This window comes from Synchiropus splendidus, chromosome 1, assembly GCF_027744825.2.
Source record: "Synchiropus splendidus isolate RoL2022-P1 chromosome 1, RoL_Sspl_1.0, whole genome shotgun sequence".
In the NCBI taxonomy this organism is placed as follows: Eukaryota; Metazoa; Chordata; class Actinopteri; order Syngnathiformes; family Callionymidae; genus Synchiropus; species Synchiropus splendidus.
In genome coordinates this window covers 27,150,749-27,171,848 of record NC_071334.1, presented here as the reverse complement: position 1 = coordinate 27,171,848, position 21,100 = coordinate 27,150,749, and the positions used below count along the sequence as shown (strand labels likewise).

At 43.0% G+C, this 21,100-nt stretch overlaps 2 protein-coding genes across 3 annotated transcripts; one reads left to right on the top strand and one right to left on the bottom strand.

Moving 5' to 3' along the window:
- Positions 1-2,011: 2,011 nt before the first annotated feature.
- Positions 2,012-12,877, top strand: glud1b (glutamate dehydrogenase 1b). The gene is made up of 13 exons (XM_053870238.1): positions 2,012-2,501; positions 6,810-6,890; positions 7,141-7,196; positions 7,268-7,331; positions 8,166-8,260; positions 9,892-10,071; positions 11,059-11,196; positions 11,265-11,402; positions 11,479-11,559; positions 11,632-11,755; positions 11,830-11,921; positions 12,012-12,074; positions 12,197-12,877. The coding sequence occupies exons 1-13, from the start codon at positions 2,105-2,107 to the stop codon at positions 12,314-12,316; spliced, it is 1,629 nt and encodes a 542-aa protein (XP_053726213.1). The 5' UTR covers positions 2,012-2,104; the 3' UTR covers positions 12,317-12,877.
- A 352-nt stretch (positions 12,878-13,229) lies between these two features.
- On the bottom strand, positions 13,230-19,376 carry sncgb (synuclein, gamma b (breast cancer-specific protein 1)). Of its 2 annotated transcripts, XM_053870250.1 has the most exons (6): positions 19,084-19,376; positions 17,124-17,165; positions 16,936-17,063; positions 16,513-16,530; positions 15,612-15,653; positions 13,230-14,772 (listed from the first exon to the last, which is right to left on the bottom strand). In XM_053870250.1, the coding sequence occupies exons 1-6, from the start codon at positions 19,202-19,204 to the stop codon at positions 14,764-14,766; spliced, it is 360 nt and encodes a 119-aa protein (XP_053726225.1). In that variant the 5' UTR covers positions 19,205-19,376; the 3' UTR covers positions 13,230-14,763. The 2 variants fall into 2 exon arrangements, with proteins under 2 accessions (XP_053726225.1, XP_053726235.1); XM_053870260.1 differs by lacking the exon at positions 16,513-16,530 and having other exon boundaries at positions 19,084-19,371.
- Positions 19,377-21,100: the final 1,724 nt, after the last annotated feature.

Genomic DNA, 21,100 nt, shown 5'->3' with positions numbered 1-21,100 from the left:
TTATTTCCATCTTTCCCACTGTCTGTGCCAGTGTACTTATCTTTGTACTGGCTTGATAGGCCTTTTCATTCATTCAGTACATACTTACAAATCACACACTTTCTACCATCATCATTATACTTCTTGTATTCACAGTTTACAACTTTCTTTCCCTGCTCGAGTTTGATAACCACAGCTTTCTTCGAATGTCCCTTCTTATACATGTCCTCGTTGTTCTTTATCTTCAACCACTGATGCAAACAGTGTTCATCTAACTCTTTTTTGGAAGTTCTCCTCCACCTTCCATTACTTGAGACTTCTGCATCATAATGATAATCATAATACTCTGTGCTTGCTAGAAAACAGCCAGTCGACTGGCAAACGTGAAACATGGTGATCTGTGTGTGCTCTGATGCCAGGTTTGCACCCTGACAGCTGACTTGACTTGTGTTTACTAGACATGCATAGTACAGCTCACCTTCCTGCCACACCTAACAACGAATCCCACCTTGCTGCTGGAGCCATGCATTGTTTTTCTGTGGCCCGACCCTAGACTTCCTTCTAGCCATCACCAGTTTCCTCTGCCACCAGTTAGTCACAGCCAGGAGTTTTGGGAGGCCTTATTTGAAGATCTGCTCTGTGGCAGCAGTTAACCTTATTTTCAGAGACAATTATGAAGTTACAATTCTGTCGTTTGAGTTGATCACTGTTGTTTCTGTTCGGAATGGTATTGTGTAGAACTTTGTGAGTGAGATTCTGTCCTTACTTTGGTTACTGTGTCCAACACTCATGCTATATGAAGTTATCTTGAACTTCACTTGATAATAACCCATGCACTACTGCGTTACTTCCCGTTTCCTCTAGTGTTGGCTACTTGCACTTGGATCTTTGTTCCTTCAACTTCCCTTACAAACCTGTACCATGCAGCTCTTTTCTGTCTTCCCACACTCACTGACCTTCCCACTCACCTAGTGAACCGTCTTGCTTTGATCAAATGCCCCTGCCTTCTGTCCATCCTGCCCGCCAACCTGTACAAATGTATGAGACATAACATAGAGTGTATTTATCAAAATAAGGGTGAGAAAGAGAAGTGACAACCTTCCCCGACCTATTCAAGCATGAGCCCAAAAACCACACACACACACACACACACAAAGAAACATGTGGGACCGTTCAACCTTCAAGAGACACAAGGCAATGACATGGTCCATAGTTAGTTAGTTAGTTAGTTTGATGTGGAGTCATTGGCTGAATTAAAACATATCAAAGCAAACACAATGGCTGTCTCCTACTCTTTCACCTTGGAGGAAGACTGATGGATCCGCCCACCTGCTGGTGTCCTCACTGAAATGAAGGGAAAACCGCTGACAGCAGCAGATAGACAATCACCTGTCAGGAATCTTTGAACAAACTCAAAGTACACAACGCTGCCACTGGGATCCATGCATTGGAGCCAATGAATGACCAGGTTGCCTGCTCTTTTTTTTCCAGAAATGCAAAGAATCATGACATTGTTTGAGCTAATAAGCCAAAAATCATTATGGTACATTAACAAAGCAGTTACGTGACCTTCATACTGTACGCGTGTTTGGCCTGAAAACAGTCTGATGCTGCCTTCATGCCCACCTGGGAAACGAAAACAAACTTGTTACTAACATGTTTGTTTATGAACCATGACGTAGTTGGGCATGTGCGCTATAGGCTGAAAACAAGCGGCCGACATGAGGAAAAGAGAGGGGGCTGGGACTGATGGCAGGCCGTGGATGAGCCGGGGGTGAATATTGCTGCCTTCAGAGTTATTCCCGAACAGCTTGTTATGGAAAACAGCGAAATCACCATCAACCTCGTGTGAAATTTACACGTCTTTCTTGAAGAATTTCTCGCTCCTAACGTGTCCTTTATTCACAGCGCAGACGGGTGCGCGCTTTCTCATTCGCCGTCGCAGCGCGCGCGGCCCCTGTGACCCTCCTCCTCCCCTTCCTCCTCCTTCGCGCGAGGAAGCCCCCTTTGATTGGTGCTGCCTTTTAAAGCCCACTTCTTCGCCTCGCTGCTTCCCAGTCAGCCAGCGGAGCGGCCCCGGTGCTCGTCCCTGTCTGTCCTCTGCTGCCGTCACCCTCCTCCAGCCATGTATCGTTATTTCGGGGAGCTGCTGAGCCGCTCCGCGGGGAGCGCCCTGGCCTCGGGCTGCGTGGACTCCGCTCTCCCGGCCACCTCATCCCTGATGCGGGTGCGCAGATACGCCGACGCGGCGGAGCAGCCCGACGACCCCAACTTTTTCAGGATGGTCGAAGGCTTTTTCGATCGCGGCGCCGCCATCGTTGAGGACAAGCTGGTGGAGGGTCTGAAGACCAGGGAGAGCCCCGAGCAGAAGAGGCACCGAGTGCGCGGGATCCTTCGCATCATCAAGCCCTGCAACCACGTCCTCAGCGTGTCTTTCCCCATCAAGAGGGACAACGGAGAGTGGGAGGTGATCGAGGGCTACCGCGCCCAGCACAGCCAGCACCGGACACCCTGCAAAGGGGGTGAGTGAGCGCTGCACCGTTTGACAGCTAGCTTTTCTAGCCAGCTACTTAGCATTAACCTGGAGTACGAACACCGCAGCGACAGCTGCACGTCCAATTCACCGACATGGCAGCTGTTAATATAACATTAGAATTAAACTCATAGTTTTTAGAAAAAGTTGTGTACAAGTTGACACTTTTTAAGTGGCTACTCGCAGTGACCTTCCTCCTCTGTCAACACACTTCCAGTAGCTAGCTTTCAAGCTAACGCTTATTTTGCCTTTGAAGTCACTCAAATAAACCCCTGATGTGGAAAACATAACGTTCCTTCTAATTTCAAATGACAGTGCTAATCTGTCACCCATAGTAGATTAAATCATGAACTGAAGATTTTGCTCAATTATTTAGTATTAAAGCCCAAAAAGTAATAAAAAACATCACTCACACACACAACTTTACAAGTTGTAAATCTATATTATCCATATGACTCTGTGGCCTTTTACATTTTCCAAAAGTAACCGACCCCGTCGAGCCAGGATGCAAATCTTCAGCAGATGTCCCGTCATGTTTCCCTAGATAGTCCTACTCCAGTTTCCTGCATGCACTCTAGTAATTTATTTTACTTGCAACAACATCCCTGCAAACAATGACTTGTCATTGTGCAAATGTTTTGTTCAAAAGTGAACTTGTGTTAATGCATGCTTGTATTTCTGATGCCATTTGTTCACTTATTCAGTAAATATGTGATACTGACAGTGGTTCAGTTTTGGGAGTGATCCGGTTCACCACCTGGATCCACGATTTTTTAAAAGTTATAAAGGATACTTCATTGTGTTTTAGAGATTTGCATTCTTTCTCAGTTAATTTTGCTTTTAACAGTGTCATGTATTCCTCTGCTATCTGAATGTTTTGCTGCTACATTATAGCAACCTTGAAATATTTGAAATATGATTAAAGTTTTTGATGAATTGCATCTCATTAGATGTAACAATTTCAAAAGTGCATGAATGTTATTGGAGTATAATGTGGCTGCCCTTGCAACAGTCCTCATATGTTCTTAATACAGTCAAAAAAAATTTCAAATTTCTAATGACAAACTGTTAGTGCTACCACCGCAGCAGGCTTTTACAAGATCGTGCTGCATTCTGATGGCTACTCACTTCTCTGCCAACGTGCAAACATAAGCTTCCATTAAGTATCAGTTGCCAAGCCCCATTTTTGGTCCCGTGAACATATTTGTGCAGTGTGATGGATGCGTCACCCTTTGACAGAACGGTTTTGAGTTCAAGGTTCATTGTGATTGCTCCATAGCCTCGCGTTGCAGTGCATTGTGGGTCAGTTTTAAATACAGGGATATGATGTATAGGAAAGAGAGGAGGGGACAGAAGGGGTGGTTGTGTTTTCAGCCATTGCTATTTGTCAGCACTTTGACAGGTGGGGGAGGGCATTTCGGAGAGAAGGAATTCTCCGGAGAAAGAGACATGCCATAAAGTCGAAGCCAGTGAAGGGTCATTTGAAAGGTTCAGCATGGACATTGGTCTGTCGTTGGCACTGTGGACCCTTGCATGCACCTGCTTCCTTTTGCGTCCTATTCTGGGAAAGTGTATTTCTGCAGGGGGCATGCACACATGTCTAACACATCGACAGATAAAAGAAGAGGTCCCCCAAACGGCTAACGGGGTGAACCACATTTTTTCAGCTAGGTTCCATGACAACTGATACAGAAGGAATTGCGGTTCCATTTGAGGTTCTAACTTAACTACACAGTTCCTTATGAAGGAAAAAAGTGCTATTACAGTTAAACTAGAATTTCTTTAGACGAATGGTAGTAACTCTCCTGTGGAATCCAAACAAATGGCTGGACTGGTATTTTAGCTCACTATTGGGAAAAAATGCAAAACAACAGGATATGATGTTGGGTTTGGCAAATGAAGTCATGCAAGCAGTGGACTGGAATTTTGATTGGTGTGTGGCACTGAGCCATCTCCTGGTCTTTAACCACACATTATTTGAACAAATAAACCTTATGAGATGAAACTAGGCTCACCTTTGTTTCCCATGATTGATTTACACACGGAATAGCACATTGCATATATTACATTTGGTTGTGTTGAAGGCACATGACTCTTGTCTCAGGGCAAATGCATGATTCCTTGTTGTGTTGCCTCAGTGACGGAGTAGCGAGTCATGTCTGAATGTGTGGTCTTATGAAGATGTAGCTAATTCTGTACTTACTAGAGCAAAACATCTGCAAAGCATGTGGATTATTTGGTTATAATTGTAGCCAACAGAACACATGTTCACGTCAAAGCAGAATTCAACCTGCCAAAGAGAGGGACTCCAACCATCTGAATCCCAGTTTTCCATGTGAGATGACCACTTGTGACGTAACATCTGGTTTGACAAACAACTGGACAAAGCGGTTTCGGTTATTTTTCTGCTGTTAATCATTGATGCTGTACACAGTCCTTGACTTTGTTCTGAGTAAACTACAAAGTACAAAGGCTGATGTTTGGCTCGTACTCAGGTTGTCTGGTGATTAAGTGTCAGATTAACAGATTTATTTTTGCTCAATTATTAACTGTCAGAGTAGCAAAATCTGTCTGGAGGACACTGTAAGTCATGTATTGTCCTCGCTTTCAGATGTAGTGGTTGTGGTGAATGCCTACATGTGATACATAGGCGAACAGGAATAGCGTTTTACACCAGAGCCAACACACTGCTAGAAACGACCACATCAACACAAGAACGTAGACAAATTTCCTTTGTTACTCTGTGACTAAACACACAAGACTTTTCCAAGCTAATCCTTTTCCATGCACCAAAACATGAGCTTAAATTCTTTTTATAAAAGCACAGTATTCTGACAAGGTGATCTCAAATTATTCAATTTTATTATTCTTATTTACATTGTGTGTATGATTTGGATTTTAGTCTGATGTCGTGGTTGTCAACAGAATCAAATGAAGTGTTTAATTTGAAATGGGAAATGTCTGGGGTTCTTGTTAGTATATGAGATGCACTGGAACACAGAGTTTTGCTTTACTACACAGTTTAAGATAAATCAGATGACGCCAATCTTCGTTATACGTTCAGTCATTAAAGTCACAACAAAGAGAAAGTGGTCACTGAGGAAGATGCCAGAATGGTTTTCTGTCTGTGGGGAGCTGTTTACTTCCATGGAGTTGCGTGAGGATCTCAGTCTGACTTGGATTGAATCTTCATGTTCTGTGCCAAGCTGGAAGGAGACCAAGGTGCAACCCAGGTACTACGTTCACAACTATGGACGGAGAAGATACACTGGACATTGAAGTTCAGAAACCTTCCTGTGATGAACTTGTTTTGTGCCGTGATGCCGAATTCAATCTAAGTAAAGAAAAAAACTGTAGTTAAAGACCTGTGATGAAAGATTGTGATGTTTGCACCATGTTGTGAAGAGTCATTGTAGCAGCTGTAAGAATGCATCAGTACACTAGACCCTGCTCGGATCGTTGCAGTGTATCTGCGTTTCATCAGGGCGGCCGGGCTTTCCTTATAAATCTGCTGTCCTTGTGGGACGGGGGATGGGTGGCAGGGTTTAACGGACTTTAATTTGATCATTGATACTGTCGTCAGCAGGCTGGTGATGATACCACTGGGTTTTTTTTTTTTGTGAATAGCTGGTCACATGTTGCTGGTCTGGTAATTCAATGCTGCACACAGATCGGCCTGCAAATGGAAGGACGGGGCTATAGCCACTCGAGGAGGAGGTGGAGACATAACAATGGAATTAAGTCGTTGGAGATGACGTCATGCTTCACGCCCATTTCGGCCTGTTTTTTCCGCTTCTTACTCTGTTTGAACAAACTCCTTGATAGATGGGCTAAGGCATTGTGGATGAATTACTGGAATGTAGTGAGTGTAGAGGAGCTGCTGAATGTAGAGTGGCAATTTCTGGCTTCTATGGCAACCATGGCAGACAACAGGAAGCTAGAGGGGATGTGGTCATTCTAGCCGTTGTGCAAGCTTCTGCTGATTTTATGACAAGTTATAGACATTTCTGTTCTCATCCAAATTCTTTTTTTTTTGCCTACTTCTTTAACTTTGGTGAATGGGTTTTAAAATGCTGATCAAATGTATTAACTTTTATGGGGAATTAAAATAATTCACACATTCCCTATTTTATCAGTCACACTTTAACAACAATTTTAAACATGTTCCAAAAGAAACCAGTCTTGCCGGTTGTCTCTGAGCTTATTTTTGTGTAATTTTTGTATAATTGAAATAATTATTTGCTGAAGAACTACCCTTTTGGCGTCTCTCCTAATGTGCTGTGTGTGTTTCTCTCAGGTATCCGTTACAGCACTGATGTGTCCGTGGATGAGGTCAAAGCTCTGGCTTCGCTAATGACCTACAAGTGCGCTGTTGTTGGTAAGATACACTCATGTCCCTCATGGTGGCTGTGTGGTAAACAAGATGTGATATGTTTGGATATTTAATTGCAGAACAGATAACAGCTCAAGTGAAGGATTTGTCAACACATTTGTAGCACTTGGCCTGCACTGTGTCTGTGAGAAATGGTGTATAATACTTTTGCAGACACAGTCTGATTAAAATGGGTTTAGAAATCGACACACCTATTTTATTCTGAACTGGTTTGAATTTTTCTCTTTTGCATTAGATGTGCCATTCGGTGGTGCCAAAGCTGGTGTCAAGATCAATCCCAGGAACTACTCTGTAAGTTCAGCATATTTGTGACAGACAACTCTATGATGAGATGTTTTAATGTGGAAACATTTGTGTTGCAGGATAATGAGCTGGAGAAGATCACCAGAAGATTCACGATCGAGCTGGCCAAGAAGGGCTTCATCGGTGAGTGATGTGTTGTCTGGTATTTCATGGGTTTGACGTTAGGATGTGCATTTCTGAAATCTACGCTTAATGAAAGCTTTATAGTAGCGATCAATGAAGAGCCTCATTGAAATCTGGCTTTGAATAATGGAACCCGACTCCCTCCCATGACCTGATGTGTCATGTGCTCCCGGATGAGGCCAGCAGTTTTGCAAAGGCTCGCCGTTTCTAAATATTTGTTCGTGCTGCAGGCGAAGCAGAAGCCTGTGCACACTTCAGTGCAGTGTTTGAATGGAACATGAATGCTTTTAGTGAGACCCCCTCCCCACCTCTCCTCTGATGCCTGAGTCTACTCAGCACTATGAAGAGGTCATGAACGGTCACAAGCCTGCAATGGCATCGCATGGACATGGAGTCTATTACTTGAATCGATGTCTTGATGTCTCACAACTTCATGTTGAAACTGAAACCATGTTTAAAAAAGCTGCTTCTTGTGCAGCTCAAGAGTATCATTTACTACATTGTATGTTCTTTAAATGAAATGCTTATTACTACTGAGTTTTTTTTTTTGATTGATGATAATCACTAATATATCCTGAAGCAAATTACAGCTATTATGTTTAGTCTATAACAATCACACAAGTGAGTAGACGAGTGAGTTTTACATACAAATCCTTGTGTATGTCTTTGTGACAGTTGTTGCATTTGGTACCCTTGGAGTTTTTGTGCCGAGTGTTCCTCGACACCACATTCTGCCTTCATCTCCACTGCTCACGTGTTGCAACATATAGAAACTGTCATCACCATCAGCAGCTTCGAGGTCTCATGTTTGCCTCTGCTGTTTTTCCTCACCAGGACCAGGCATCGACGTCCCAGCTCCTGACATGAGCACAGGCGAGAGGGAAATGTCCTGGATCGCCGACACGTATGCCAACACTATTGCTCACACTGTAAGTTCCAGACTCTGTGCTCAGATGCAGCCTGGAGTTTAGAAGAACAAGGAGGGGAAAAAAAGTAAAATTAGGAAGAAATGAGTCACTGAGGGTGATTTCCTGGCTTCCCCCTCCCACCACACCACAGACATTCCTCCGCCCTGCTAGCAGTGGTGCAGACTCAGGACTGTGTGGGTTTATGTTGTTGACCGAGTTAGAAAAGTCAATCTTCTGCCTCATTGTAATTGTAACTTGCAGCCTGTGGTTGGAGCAAGCAGTTACAGTGCTGTTACAAGTTGTCTCCTGCTAGCCGAGGGTGTGTTGCTCTTAATCACAAATGTACAGTGCAATGCAGTGTCTTGACCCTGAATCAGTTCTGAATTGTCATCCATCCAATCAAACCACTCCTCTAGTGTTGCAATGTTGTGGATGTGCCCTCTGTGTTTTTGATTTTGTTTCTTTTGTTCAACTCCTAAGAGTAAATGGGAACAAGCATGCAGGCCACCGCTACTGCATTGTTGGCTTATGCTAGAAATTTACTTTTTAAATGATCTCATAACTTTAAAATGAAAAGGGAAGCGTTAATATCCTGATGGCAAAGTCAGGTTATTATGCTTAAAAGCAGTTTTTTTTCACTCTGTATTCAAATAATTAAACTGTAACTCTCTTCATTTTGAGGTTTATAGATGAAAAAACTCCTCCCTGTGAGATGTGTGACTCTGAGTGTACTAGAGGACAGAGTAACCTTCTCAGCACTCACGTGTTGGGTTTATCGGATCCCCCAGCTAAGTTTTGGAGTGGGTGACACATTTCAGCGCAGCTATCTGACAGCAGAGAACTGTGGCCTCTGTGATTCCTGATGGTTTCGAGTGGCACACGTCCTTCAGATGTTTGCTTGCAGTTTATGGTGGTCACGTTTCAAGTGCTACAGTACTTCCTTAAATATACCCAGCACAGGCCAAGGGTTTGGACACACCTCTCATTGTAGATTCTCAATGAAAACTTCAAAACTATGAATGAGCACGTATTGAATTATGCAGTAAACAAAGAAGTGTGTAATTACTCAAAACATGGTTTATATTTTAGATTGTTCAAAACAGCCACCCTTTGCTTTGATTAATACTTGAGATGACACTCACGATGGAGTGATTAGGTTTTCCAACAGGTGACTACAGCATGACGATTATTAAGAAGTCCTACATTGAGTCATATAAAATTTGAAACATATTTGGAGTTATTCAACATTTTTTTCTTTGCTACATAATTCCATATATCCTGCTTCATTTATCCGAAGTCTTCACTATGTGTCTATGTTACAGAAAGTAATGAAAATAACAAAAAAAAAAAAGAAGAAACTGAGTCAGAAGGTGTGTCCAAAGTTCTGGCCTGTACTGTATATCAGTCAGTTAAGGCACAGGTCTAGTCTACTGAGTTGGGTCCCAGAGAGTCCTGCTATCTTCTATTGCACTATTCAACTGTTAAATAATGATTTGGAAAACCTCGTCATTCACAGCACCTGTATTATTATTTTTTGTAATTTCAAGTAAAAGTTATATTGAACATTAACATGAATAAAGATTCAGTATATATTATCAATAAATTGTTCTAAAGCAGTGGTGTGAAAATATTTGTATTTGATGTGTGCACAGGACATCAATGCTCATGCTTGTGTGACCGGAAAGCCCATCAGCCAGGGAGGAATCCACGGAAGAATTTCCGCCACCGGTCGTGGAGTTTTCCACGGCATTGAGAACTTCATCAACGAAGCTTCCTACATGAGCATCCTGGGTCTGACACCTGGATTCCAGGACAAGACTTTCATCGTCCAGGTGAGCCCACACTTGCAAGAACTGACAGTAGAAATGGTCGTTCTGAGAACATTGCCGTAAGTCTGACCTCCCTGGATTTAGGTTTCTGTTTGAGCTGGAGGGTCTTAGAGTCGATCAGGCCGCTGCCATCTGGTTTATTCTGGATCTCATTATAGCCAGTAGCAGATGCAGCTGGAGCACAATTCTCTCTTCACAGTTCAGTGGACGCATGTATAACACAACGCTGCCACAGCATGAAACAGCAATCTTTGCTGTAGAGCCCGGAATGTTGGCGACACTTGAACGACAAAAATGATGACTCATGAGTGGGCTGACAAAAATAAATGTTCTACCTTAACCAAGTATAATCGGCGTTTAGAGGAGAACTTGTTTTAATACGCTGACCTTTCTAAACAACAAGCTCATGAAATATTCTAGTATTTGATAGATTTTATTAATCATCCTCTGACAGAACCTGAAATCAAAAAGATGATATTTAAAAAAAAAGAAAGTGTTTTGTATTGTGTAGTTGACACATTTGCACTGGAGCTGATGAGGTTCAAGCAGATACGCAGAGGATGACGTGTAACAGACTAATCCTTCTGTGTTTGTGTGTTTCCGGATTATGTCCTTTAGATTAGATTTTCTTTGAGATTTATTGCGTGAAGATGAAACACAATCCTTGCATGGCTGCGTGTAGCACGGGCTGTTGGTCTGTTACTATCACTCCAGACAGTGAATTACGTCTGAGCCAAAGTAGTGTGTGGAAAATAAGACTTGTTTGTTGCCTTTCCTTTTTGAGCTAGGGTGAGGTTTGAACTTGGTTGTCCATCAGAGACCCAGACTAGATTCTCAGTGTTTATATGAGGAAAAAGCATTGTTTCTAGTTTGTTCTAAAAGTCTGTCCTTCATCACGGTAGGGTCTGTGTCTGGCCTTTTCTCATGAAACCTGGCTACAGGTGAATGGTGGTAATAAGATGCTGATGTTTTTAAACTCACTTTCCACAGGGCTTTGGTAATGTGGGCCTCCACTCCATGAGATACTTGCACAGATTTGGAGCCAAGTGTGTGGGTGTGGGTGAGATCGACGGAGCCATCTACAACCCAGAGGGCATCGACCCCAAGCAGCTGGAGGACTATAAACTGGTACAAGAGCCCTTCTTTGATCTGAGTAACCCCTCAGTTCTGTGGTCACACCTGTCCTTCTTCTGCAGAATCATGGGACGATTGTTGGATTCCCAGGTGCCAAACCCTATGATGGAAACATCCTGGAAGCAGACTGCCACATCCTGATACCTGCTGCTGGAGAGAAGCAGCTGACCCGGAACAACGCTTCCAGGATTAAGGCTAAGGTGCCGTGTCTAACCTGCTGATTGTACCGACTTTCAGTTTCTCTGGTGTTCTGACTCGTAATCTTTACACTTGCAGATCATTGCTGAAGGTGCCAACGGACCCACCACCCCTGATGCCGACAAAGTCTTCCTGGCAAACAACGTCATGGTCATTCCTGTAAGAATCCGTTAAAAGGGCGTAATTCAACTGAGTATTTCTCTTCTGTTGAAATACCCCTGCCTTCTGCAGGACATGTACCTGAATGCTGGTGGTGTTACGGTGTCATATTTCGAGTGGCTGAAGAATCTCAACCACGTCAGCTATGGAAGACTGACCTTCAAGTACGAGAGGGACTCCAACTACCACCTGCTCAGTGAGTCTACTTTCTGCAGTGAACAATCCGAGCCACTTATATTTCAGATCTTGACTGTCCCTTCTTGTCGCCAGTGTCTGTGCAGGAAAGTTTGGAGAGGAAATTCGGCAAACAAGGAGGACCCATTCCTGTCGTGCCCACTGCCGACTTCCAGGCTAGAGTTGCTGTGAGTAGGAGTTTGAATGTCAATTGTCCCAAAAATAATTGGTGAGGTTGTTCACTGCATCAATGATCTGAGTTTGAACTTGTGTTCTAGGGTGCGTCTGAGAAGGATATTGTTCACTCAGGTTTGGCCTACACCATGGAGAGGTCTGCTCGGGTGAGTTGCTGCTGTTGAGTGATCTATCTACGTTATTACAAGCTAGACAACACAACAGCCCTGCTGTCTCTACCTCTCGCACTTTGGGCGGGGCTCACGTGTGCTGTCTTCTTGTCTTGCAGCAAATCATGCGCACAGCCAGCAAGTACAACCTGGGCCTGGACCTGAGGACGGCCGCTTATGTCAATGCCATCGAGAAGGTCTTTAAGGTCTACAACGAGGCTGGACTCACCTTCACATAAAGGCACTTCCCTTGTCCTTCCTGCATCCCGCCGCCTCTCATGCCTTCCAAACTTTCCAAACAGCCTTCTGAACATATCAGTATCCTGCACTCACTCACTCACGGACAGTGTCACATGGACTGACCGGGTATAGAGCCTGTGATCCATGAGCTGTCCTGCTCCCCCACCCTTTGCCTGGTACATCCATCACAGTGACCATTCATCAGCAATGGGGTCACTAGAAAAGCTTGACCTTTCGTTATGGTCCGGCTGACCGCACTGCAGAGGCCTTACGTTAGCAGAGGTTTATAACAGAGGATTTATGTAAACAGTAATTTTAAAACCCAGATGAGGTTCAGGACTCCAAAAACAGGCTTGCTCGTCCCTTGTACGCTACCTTCTTCCAGCTGCTTGATCCATCTTGAGAGGGGAGCTGGTGTGGGGAGGGTGGGGCTGAGGCTGCCCCAAGGTTAATCATTTTGTCTTTTAACCGTCCAATTCCTTGCCTCTTTATTTTGGAGGAAAACGCCCTTTTCTTTTTAATTTTGTTCTTTTTTGGAAAACAATAAAATGTTATTAAAAGTTTCATTGCAGTGTTTTCCTTTGTGTTATGACTAATATTGAGACTGCAGACAACAGATGTGTGGAGCGGCATGTTTGCCAAATAAATATAAGGGATTTGTGTAGCTGGAAGTAATCTATCTTTGTTATTCAGGTGACTAACAAAAATTACTTAAGGCATAGAGCTGAACTCTTGAGTCACCTCCGCCTCCAGACTTTGGCAGCTCCCCCTTGTGGCCACACTTGGGAACAGTTACAAAATAGGGTGCAACTTGTGACCGCCAGGTTTTCTCGACCACTCTTTCGACTCAGTCATGATTAAAACTCATTATTTAATACATTTATGCATAAAAAATACCACACCACAAAGACCGACTTTCAACCAAACCTTTTAATTACACTGCTATAGTTTATAAAATCAGCGACTTTGCTTCAACTGAAACATGTTTTGTTATTTGTGTGTGTGTGTGTGTTCTGTGAGGGAGCGGGAGAATAAATACAACTGTGTGTGAGTTGGATTGCTTGGTAAGGCAACATGCAGTCATCAGGTTCCATTGGCCTTGAAAGTAAAAACACACAATTCTGCTCCAGAAACCAACACACGTACACTTTGCTGGCTAATCCTGTTCAAAGTCAACACACAAACACTCACACACATACACACGCAACCACGAGCGCCGCCAGACACACGCACACTTCACAGGCAGCAGCAACAGTGTGTGACTAAAGAAATACCAACTCAGCCGGTGATACGAAGCGTGAAGCACAGACATCCCATAATAAACACTTGGAGCTCATCTTTGCTTGACTCAGCTAACTGCATCGACATCCCTATGCCATGCAAGGCGAGCACACCAATACTGTAAAGCCACAATAACAACACTGACTTACTTGCGCTTCCTTCGGAGTTTGGTACTTCTATTTTGTATTTCTTATTATTGCACAGAGCCCAACTGAAAAGGGAAAAAAGATGGGACATTTCCTGTATTCAGAATACTGTTCTCATATCACTTAACGTCCACTTAGATCCTGTGAATCTTAGATGAGCTTCTACTCTTGAGTGGGATTGCTTAGTGTCTCCTGCGTTCTTTTTAAAAATCTCCCTAAAGTTTCAAAACAAAAGTTAAGACATCATGTGTCATTATTTTTGGTCTGAATGGGGAAAGTCGTCTGTGTATCCTGGTTTAGCTCTTGATATTCTGATCATTATTAAAGACGTTGATCGAATAGTCTTCTGGTCGCGTGTGATCTTGCAACACACGTCTTCCCCGCCCTCTTAACATCTAGCTGAACTAAGCAATCCAACTTGCTGGCTATCTTTTGCAACAGGACACAGCAAAGCCGTACAAAGCTACACACAATCAGCTGCTACTCTATGGATACACAACACCCAACTAATTGTTCATGCAGTCTAGAGTGGCAAACCTACTACTGTGCGAACAACAGGCGTGTCTTAATCTCATTTTTGCTTCACCCTCACTTTTTTTTTTTTTTTTTTTTAAATATTTTAAACATGCACTCGCTTCATGTGTCCGAGGTCCACACGCGCATCTTTGGCCACACACTGGTGCTGGTGTGTCTCTGCTGGTATTGATGCTTCGTGTCTGTGTGTGTGTGTGTCATTCATGTGCAGGATGACGGTGTGGGGCAGTAACAACACTGGGGTTATCTCAGGACGACACGAACACTCAGGAGCAGAAGACAGGCAGCAGTGGAGGAAGAAGCTACAGGCTGCGGGGAAGTTAGGGGGGTGTGACAGGAAGTGGGGGTGCAGCATCCGGTAGAGTCCGTTTTAGTTTTGATAGTCACAAAAAAATATGTTCTGGTGCGTTGAACAGCGAAGAAGACAGGAGCTGCGGCAGATGACTGAAGATGATGATGATGATGATGGCGGGTTCTGATGGCAGCTAGTAACCCTGGAGGAGAGGAAACTGAGTTGAACAACCTTTCAAAACACAAGGTTAAAGCAACATAGGAAGCTCATAACAGGTCCCGGTCCAAGTCGTAAGTCAAACACTTGTTTGTGAGTTGGCTCCAACGAAGCAGAAACATTGAAAATGGTCGTGAGAAGAACCAACCCAGGGCCTGAACCAGACAGGTTTAAATAGTCAAAACATTGTTTCAATGACTCATTTTCATCTGGGAAAACACGCTCAGCAAAAAACTGTTTGCCTAAGTTGCATGTTATCTTCTGCTTAGGTTTGGGGATCTAGACTTGGGTCACTCTCTCATGAACCTAACCTTTTCACCACTCGAGTGAGTCACCAAACTTCCTTGTTTAAATAGAAACATCCCAAAGTCCATTATCACCACTGAGCAAAAATGATTTATCTTGTTTTAATATGTAAGTTTAGAAGCCTTCATGGCATCTGGGTAGCCAGCTGAGGTTGTCAGAAGAGAGGTTAGATGGCCACAGAAGTGGTCAAAAGTCTGAAAAGATGCTTACGATTAAGTTCAATTAATCAATTATAAGACTATTATTATTAACCTCTATCGACAGGTTTCTCAATAGATTTTTTAAAACACCTTTTACAGGGACTGGGACACCTAATTCTCCATGTCGCGTATCTCGTATTGTATCATAGGAAAAAAGTGAAGATTATAGAATCAGAATACAATAGAGTAGAATATTAAAGAAGGGAATATTCTTTAATAACCCGAAGAAAAGTGAACATTTAGCTGAGTCCGAATGAATCTGGACGTATTAAGCGGACTCAGGATGGAAGACAAACTAAGGAAGAACAGTGACACAGACCTCTCCTCCTTCGCCGCCTTGCTCCATCCCTCCATACTCTCCCTGCAGGGCGAGAGAACACAGTGAGTCACACAAACACACAGAAGGGGCACAAGCAGGGCTGGGATAGTGATGCGGCTTTAAAAGTGTCATGCTTGACTTGACCACCAGATGGCGCCCGTTAGCGAATTAGTGTTACGCTGTTGATGCAGCGCACCAGTGAACAGTTCCCATGGAATGCTGAGGGAGGGTTGGCATGGTGAGGGTAGGAGGCTTGTTAGCAGGAGCGGGACAGCAGGCATTCATTTCATTAAAATGGCAAACCAGAGACAGACAGTACACACTGGTTTTTGTCATTATGTGTCTCTGTACTGACATTTGTACACTGGTGATAGCAGCATCAAAGTGGTATGACTTTCATTTAAGTCCAACTTTGCTACTTTTATTTTCTAAAATAAAGATACATGTGATACTGCTACAACTGTATTCATTCACAATCCTAGGCTCTTTTTGTGGCTGTCTGTACTAGAAGGCCTTCAACACTAAGCAAACAAAATCACAATGTGAGCCTAACTATTTGTTCACACACATGCAAGACCTGACCACACACACATATATATGTGAATTTAGGCTCTTTAAATCTAGATTATTCAGTTTTATATTAAAAACACAATCAAAATCAAATTATTGATGACATTATATCCACAAATTTTATGACCAAAAGAGTCACAACCTACCGGATCACATTTTAATCACATCTTTTTATTTTTATATTCCATGAGACATTCCGTGTCAGATCAGAGAGCGTCTTCAACAAAGGTGTTAGTTAATAGTTTTAGTAAGCGGATGCATCTAACATGCAGGACATTCTGACGCTGCAAACCAAGCGGCCCAGTCAGTGGCTGTGATGCACAATAAGCACCTCATTTACAGGCTCCTCCTGTAGCAGGGGGGCGTCAAAAAGACAATTTTTATAGAGAAGAAAAACAAGAGGAGGTGAATGCTTTCAGTACATAAACATATGTACTGAAAAAACAAACAAAGCAGGAAGCTATATTGTATTTTTTAAATTCAAATGCTTCAACTGTGAATCCATTTTGAGAAAATGTTGATTTATTGTGGTCTCATTGATGTGAGTGAGGTGAAACATGTAAAATGTATCAAATTTATAAATGCTACATTTTTTTTTACACTTACTAATTTATATTTCAAAAACAGGAACATACTTTTCCCATTTCCCAATCACATGTAGCCAAGCAACTGTGTCAACATCCAAATGAAATCAACATTAAGACGGTTTCACGGCCCTATCTGAGCTGTGATCTGCCCAGAAGAGCTGACTGACCTGGCCCATGAGTCCGGTGGACGCAGCAACGTTCTCCACCCCCTCCACGGTTGCCTGTGATACTTCGTTGGCTCCGGCCACCGCTGTATCTCCCACAATGTTTGCCTGATCCACAGTCCTGTTGGCCACTGATGGACACAGGCGATGAGCCACACAAGAGACAAACACACACAGAAGTAGCTTCTTACCTGTGTTTACTGATGACACAACGCCCTCTTTTGTCTTATTGCCTGGAATTTAAGAAGAAAAATATAATTACATCATATATTCATCATATATTATTATTAAATATGATTAAACCTGTGCCTCAATATCACATTTTACTCTTTCAGTTTGGACTGCGTTGTAGATAAATAAAAGAAAGAGACTAAAGACCATTGCTCTTTCCTGTCCTCAATGTGGCTCCTCATGACGTCATCCTCTTCACTGTTGTCACCCACATTCACAATGACACAGCTACTTTGGTTCTTTGCCAGCAGGTGGCGCTTCACCAGTGTCACGCTACCGTGCCTATCCAGTCTCTTCATCTTCATGCAGAATTAATAGTCTCCATGGAAACGGCTTTAACTATTGATGTGACTTATTTTTTAATGATTGAATGAGGTTTGTGTGGATGACACTACTGCACGGTGGATAATCCTCCGGTTGTAAATTGATATTACACATTAGAACACAGTACAGATCACTCATTCACATCAGTGATTTTTGAAACCATTTACGTAACTGTTACATTCTACGCAGGGGCAGCTATTTCAGCCCAAAATACTGAGCTGAATTTGTATCAGACTCCAGAAAGCATCACACGTTGAGATGCTGTTTGTAAGTATGTGGTCTGTAGGATGCCATGGATCTCTGAACCAGAGGCAAACACTTACAATTCAAAGATCCATATCTAGTCATACACCGACTCAGACACTTGTATACAGTCACAGTAGCACTATTCCTCAGTTAGTAAGCTCCTAAACGGAGCCTGTACGTTTGCTGTCCAATGATCAATATTCTCAAACATGAGCTGAGAGCATTACATTGTTCGGCTCATTGCCAAACGTTCTGCAATGGAAGTCAATCATCAAGGCCGTTCATTGATGAATCAGAAGCGTAGACCAGTGCTTTTAACCCGAAGTGAAAACTTGTTTCAGAATTTCAAATTATGATCACGTTATTACACATTTGTGGCAATAAATCAGCTCAATTCAATCTTATATGCACCACAGTCGAAGACATTGACTAGCATAAAACATTTTACTCAAACAACTTAGATATAAATAAATAAACATCATTCTGACGCTAGGAATTTTCATCGTTCCTCTTTTATTGCACGTTCACAATGTGAATGAAGATGCTTCATTTGTGTGCTCACATTAAGAAACTGCACAGACACATTGACTTTGGATTTGAAGGTGTTTTTTGTGAGGGTTGCCTCAAATTTGTGAATTAGCAAAAATATTTCAGTTGAAAGGCTCACTTGAATCCATTTACCAGTCAACAACTTGTGAATTCTGCATGGTGAATTCCTACACCACCCACTCGTCCTCGTCCTTATTTCTCCAATCGGCCATGTTGTAATACACAGTCGTGCTCTGCTGCTAATAGGATTAGTTTTTATCAAGCTCTCTTTTATGTACTCTCAACGTGGGGAACAGCTTAAAAGATGTTTAGTCATCCGAGTGGTCAAATCCTGCAGCTGCAACCACGCCAGGATGGGATGGAGGGAGGGTTGGAGGGAGGAGGAAGAGGAGGGGGTTTAAACTACTGCAGTGCTCAAGTGGTCCACTTCCCCTCCCTCTCCTTTCCTTTTTGTAAAACAAATGCACTTTTATTCCCCTAATTCTAGTCACATAGATGCCGGTGAGTCCGGGCTGTGAGATCTAGCCTGCTTGACCTCCCTCCTCCTGCAGGAGGCCTACGACTCTGGCTCAGGGTAACCTTGAGATGTGACGCAGTCTGTGAAGCTAGCGGAGGCTCCTCCGCGTGCCCCACTAATGAATCATTTAGTTTAATCCCGAGATAGCTCATATATTGTGAGCTTCAGTGCTGTAACATCATCATCTGCAACTTTTGAAACGACCCTGGTCACTGTCAGTACTCCACCTGCACGACCATCACCCTATAAGAGCTTGCTAGTCCATGATCTCAACAGCTACTTACCGACATACATCACCCCCTCCTTGGTCTTGGCGGCCGCCTCCTCCATGCCAGCTTTGGTCTTCTCGGCGGCGGCCACCACCCCCTCCTTGGCCATGGAGAAACCCTTCATCAATACATCCATCCTGGCTGAAGAGAAGGCTGCTCCGACTGAGTGAGTGTGGCAGGAGGGATGAAGTGAGCCGGTCCAGCAGAGGACTGAGAGGACGACACAGCAGGACGACGGCAGCAAGACTGAGAGCAGAGGGAGGAGGGGGAGGAAACAGCTGGTGAGGATAGAAGGAGAGACGTGGGATGCTGCAGCAATTTCAAAAAGCTGCAGCCCCGCCCCTTTAACCAGCCCGCTTCCTCTCCGCCGATGACTCCTACCACCATCATCATCCGTGCTGGAGAGCGTGCCCTCCCCCTCCCTGAGATCACTGAGCAGCTTTTCATGTGACAGAGTGATACATCCGTGGTGTGTGGAAGAGCAGTACAGTAGATCATCCTCTCCCGCAGATGTGGCCGACATACACACACATGCAGGTTGCACAAAGCTGTTATGTAAGCAGAGCTCACAGCTGAAGTTGAAACTCTTCATTATAAGATCATACTGAATAGGATGCTCTTTCTGCCTGAGCACAAAGAGCAGTCGCTGGGGGAAATATACATTTATTGAATGAAAATAGAGAATAAATAATACAAAAAATACCTACACATCACCGCAGACGTAAAAAAAAATAAATAAAATGATGACAACTATAAGAGAAAAAAAATATCATGCTTGCAGAAATCCTTGAGGCTATCTATGGAATGTCCTAGCACAACTACGTTGAATGTAGGATTACAGGTACAGTAAAACCTCGTTTTGTCAATCACAAAAGAGCTGGATATATTTATTAAAATTCATAAAAAAAAACAACAACAGCAATCGATAACAATAAAATGCATCATTATCCTAAAAAAAAAAAAATCACATTGGCAATGGGTAGCACAATAAAACTGCAAAAAAGAAAAAAATAATAAAATAAAATTAAAAAAAAATCGTTAATCCCAGCAACGATAAAAACGATTTCCCCGTTTTAACAAGCTTCAATAAACACGTACCTAGACTGTCAATGAATGAACGAGTGCAGAGGTTAAAAATCTCGTAAATGAACTGAAAACAGGCTAAAACAACGCGCTCCTGGAGATGACGTCAAACACCTGAGCCGGATTAATGGCGAGGAAACGTCGCGGTTACGTCATGAGAAATCTTGGGAATTCTTTGGCAGTTGTGAGTAGCAGCGCTTCAAAATTCTTCACATTGCAATTTTTTGCTATCATTATACGCGTTGCCATTGCTTTATTGGTTACGCTTTGTTACATTATTTGTTGTTTATTTGTTGTCACTAGAACGACGCGTTCACTGTAAACGTTCTGTTACAGTTTATGAGACTCTCATATCTGGACATGGTATTTTTAAAAAAGGTACCATCCCTTACACGTCTAGTCAGGTGTTCTGTCGATGATTTTTACGCATTTTTTAGATTAATTCGTGGAAGGAAGGTGTTATTGATAACATTCTGTTGTTTTCGGAAATGTTGCTTTTACTATATCCTTTGTACACTTCAGACACATAGTTGAGTTTGACCTGCAATGAAATAGTTTAACTCACTTTTTATTCAATTCACTCTTTTAATGGTGTTAGGTGCCACAGTGTCCGACAGGGCCGCTTTCAACCTTCATGACAATTCAATAGAGATCGTGAACTAGTATTTATGCTTCTGTGACTCTTCTGCTTCTGTGTCACACTTGGGTTGACTTATTAGTTACGTATTAATGTATTTATTTTGGTCAATTAATGAAGTGGTAAGTGGCATTCGACTTCACAATGCCCACATCCTTGTTCCTGGATTGGTCCGTCTAAACTGCATGAACCTAACATTTGGGCCTCATGACTCTAGAAAACGCCTGTCTCAGAATCAAGCATGAATTTCAACAACTTGTGGGACTGTATAAATCTAGAGCGTGCGTGGTGCTGTCTTCCATACAAATGCAT

Coding starts and splice junctions, on each gene's coding strand:
- sncgb (XM_053870250.1), bottom strand. CDS start 19,204: ATGGATGTATTGATGAAGGGTTTCTCCATGGCCAAGGAGGGGGTGGTG. Junction 17,166..19,083: donor GGAGGGGGTGATGTATGTCG/GTAAGTAGCTGT, acceptor CTTAAATTCCAG/GCAATAAGACAAAAGAGGGC. Junction 17,064..17,123: donor TGTGTCATCAGTAAACACAG/GTAAGAAGCTAC, acceptor TGTGTCCATCAG/TGGCCAACAGGACTGTGGAT.
- glud1b (XM_053870238.1), top strand. CDS start 2,105: ATGTATCGTTATTTCGGGGAGCTGCTGAGCCGCTCCGCGGGGAGCGCC. Junction 6,891..7,140: donor CTACAAGTGCGCTGTTGTTG/GTAAGATACACT, acceptor CTTTTGCATTAG/ATGTGCCATTCGGTGGTGCC. Junction 7,197..7,267: donor TCAATCCCAGGAACTACTCT/GTAAGTTCAGCA, acceptor TTTGTGTTGCAG/GATAATGAGCTGGAGAAGAT.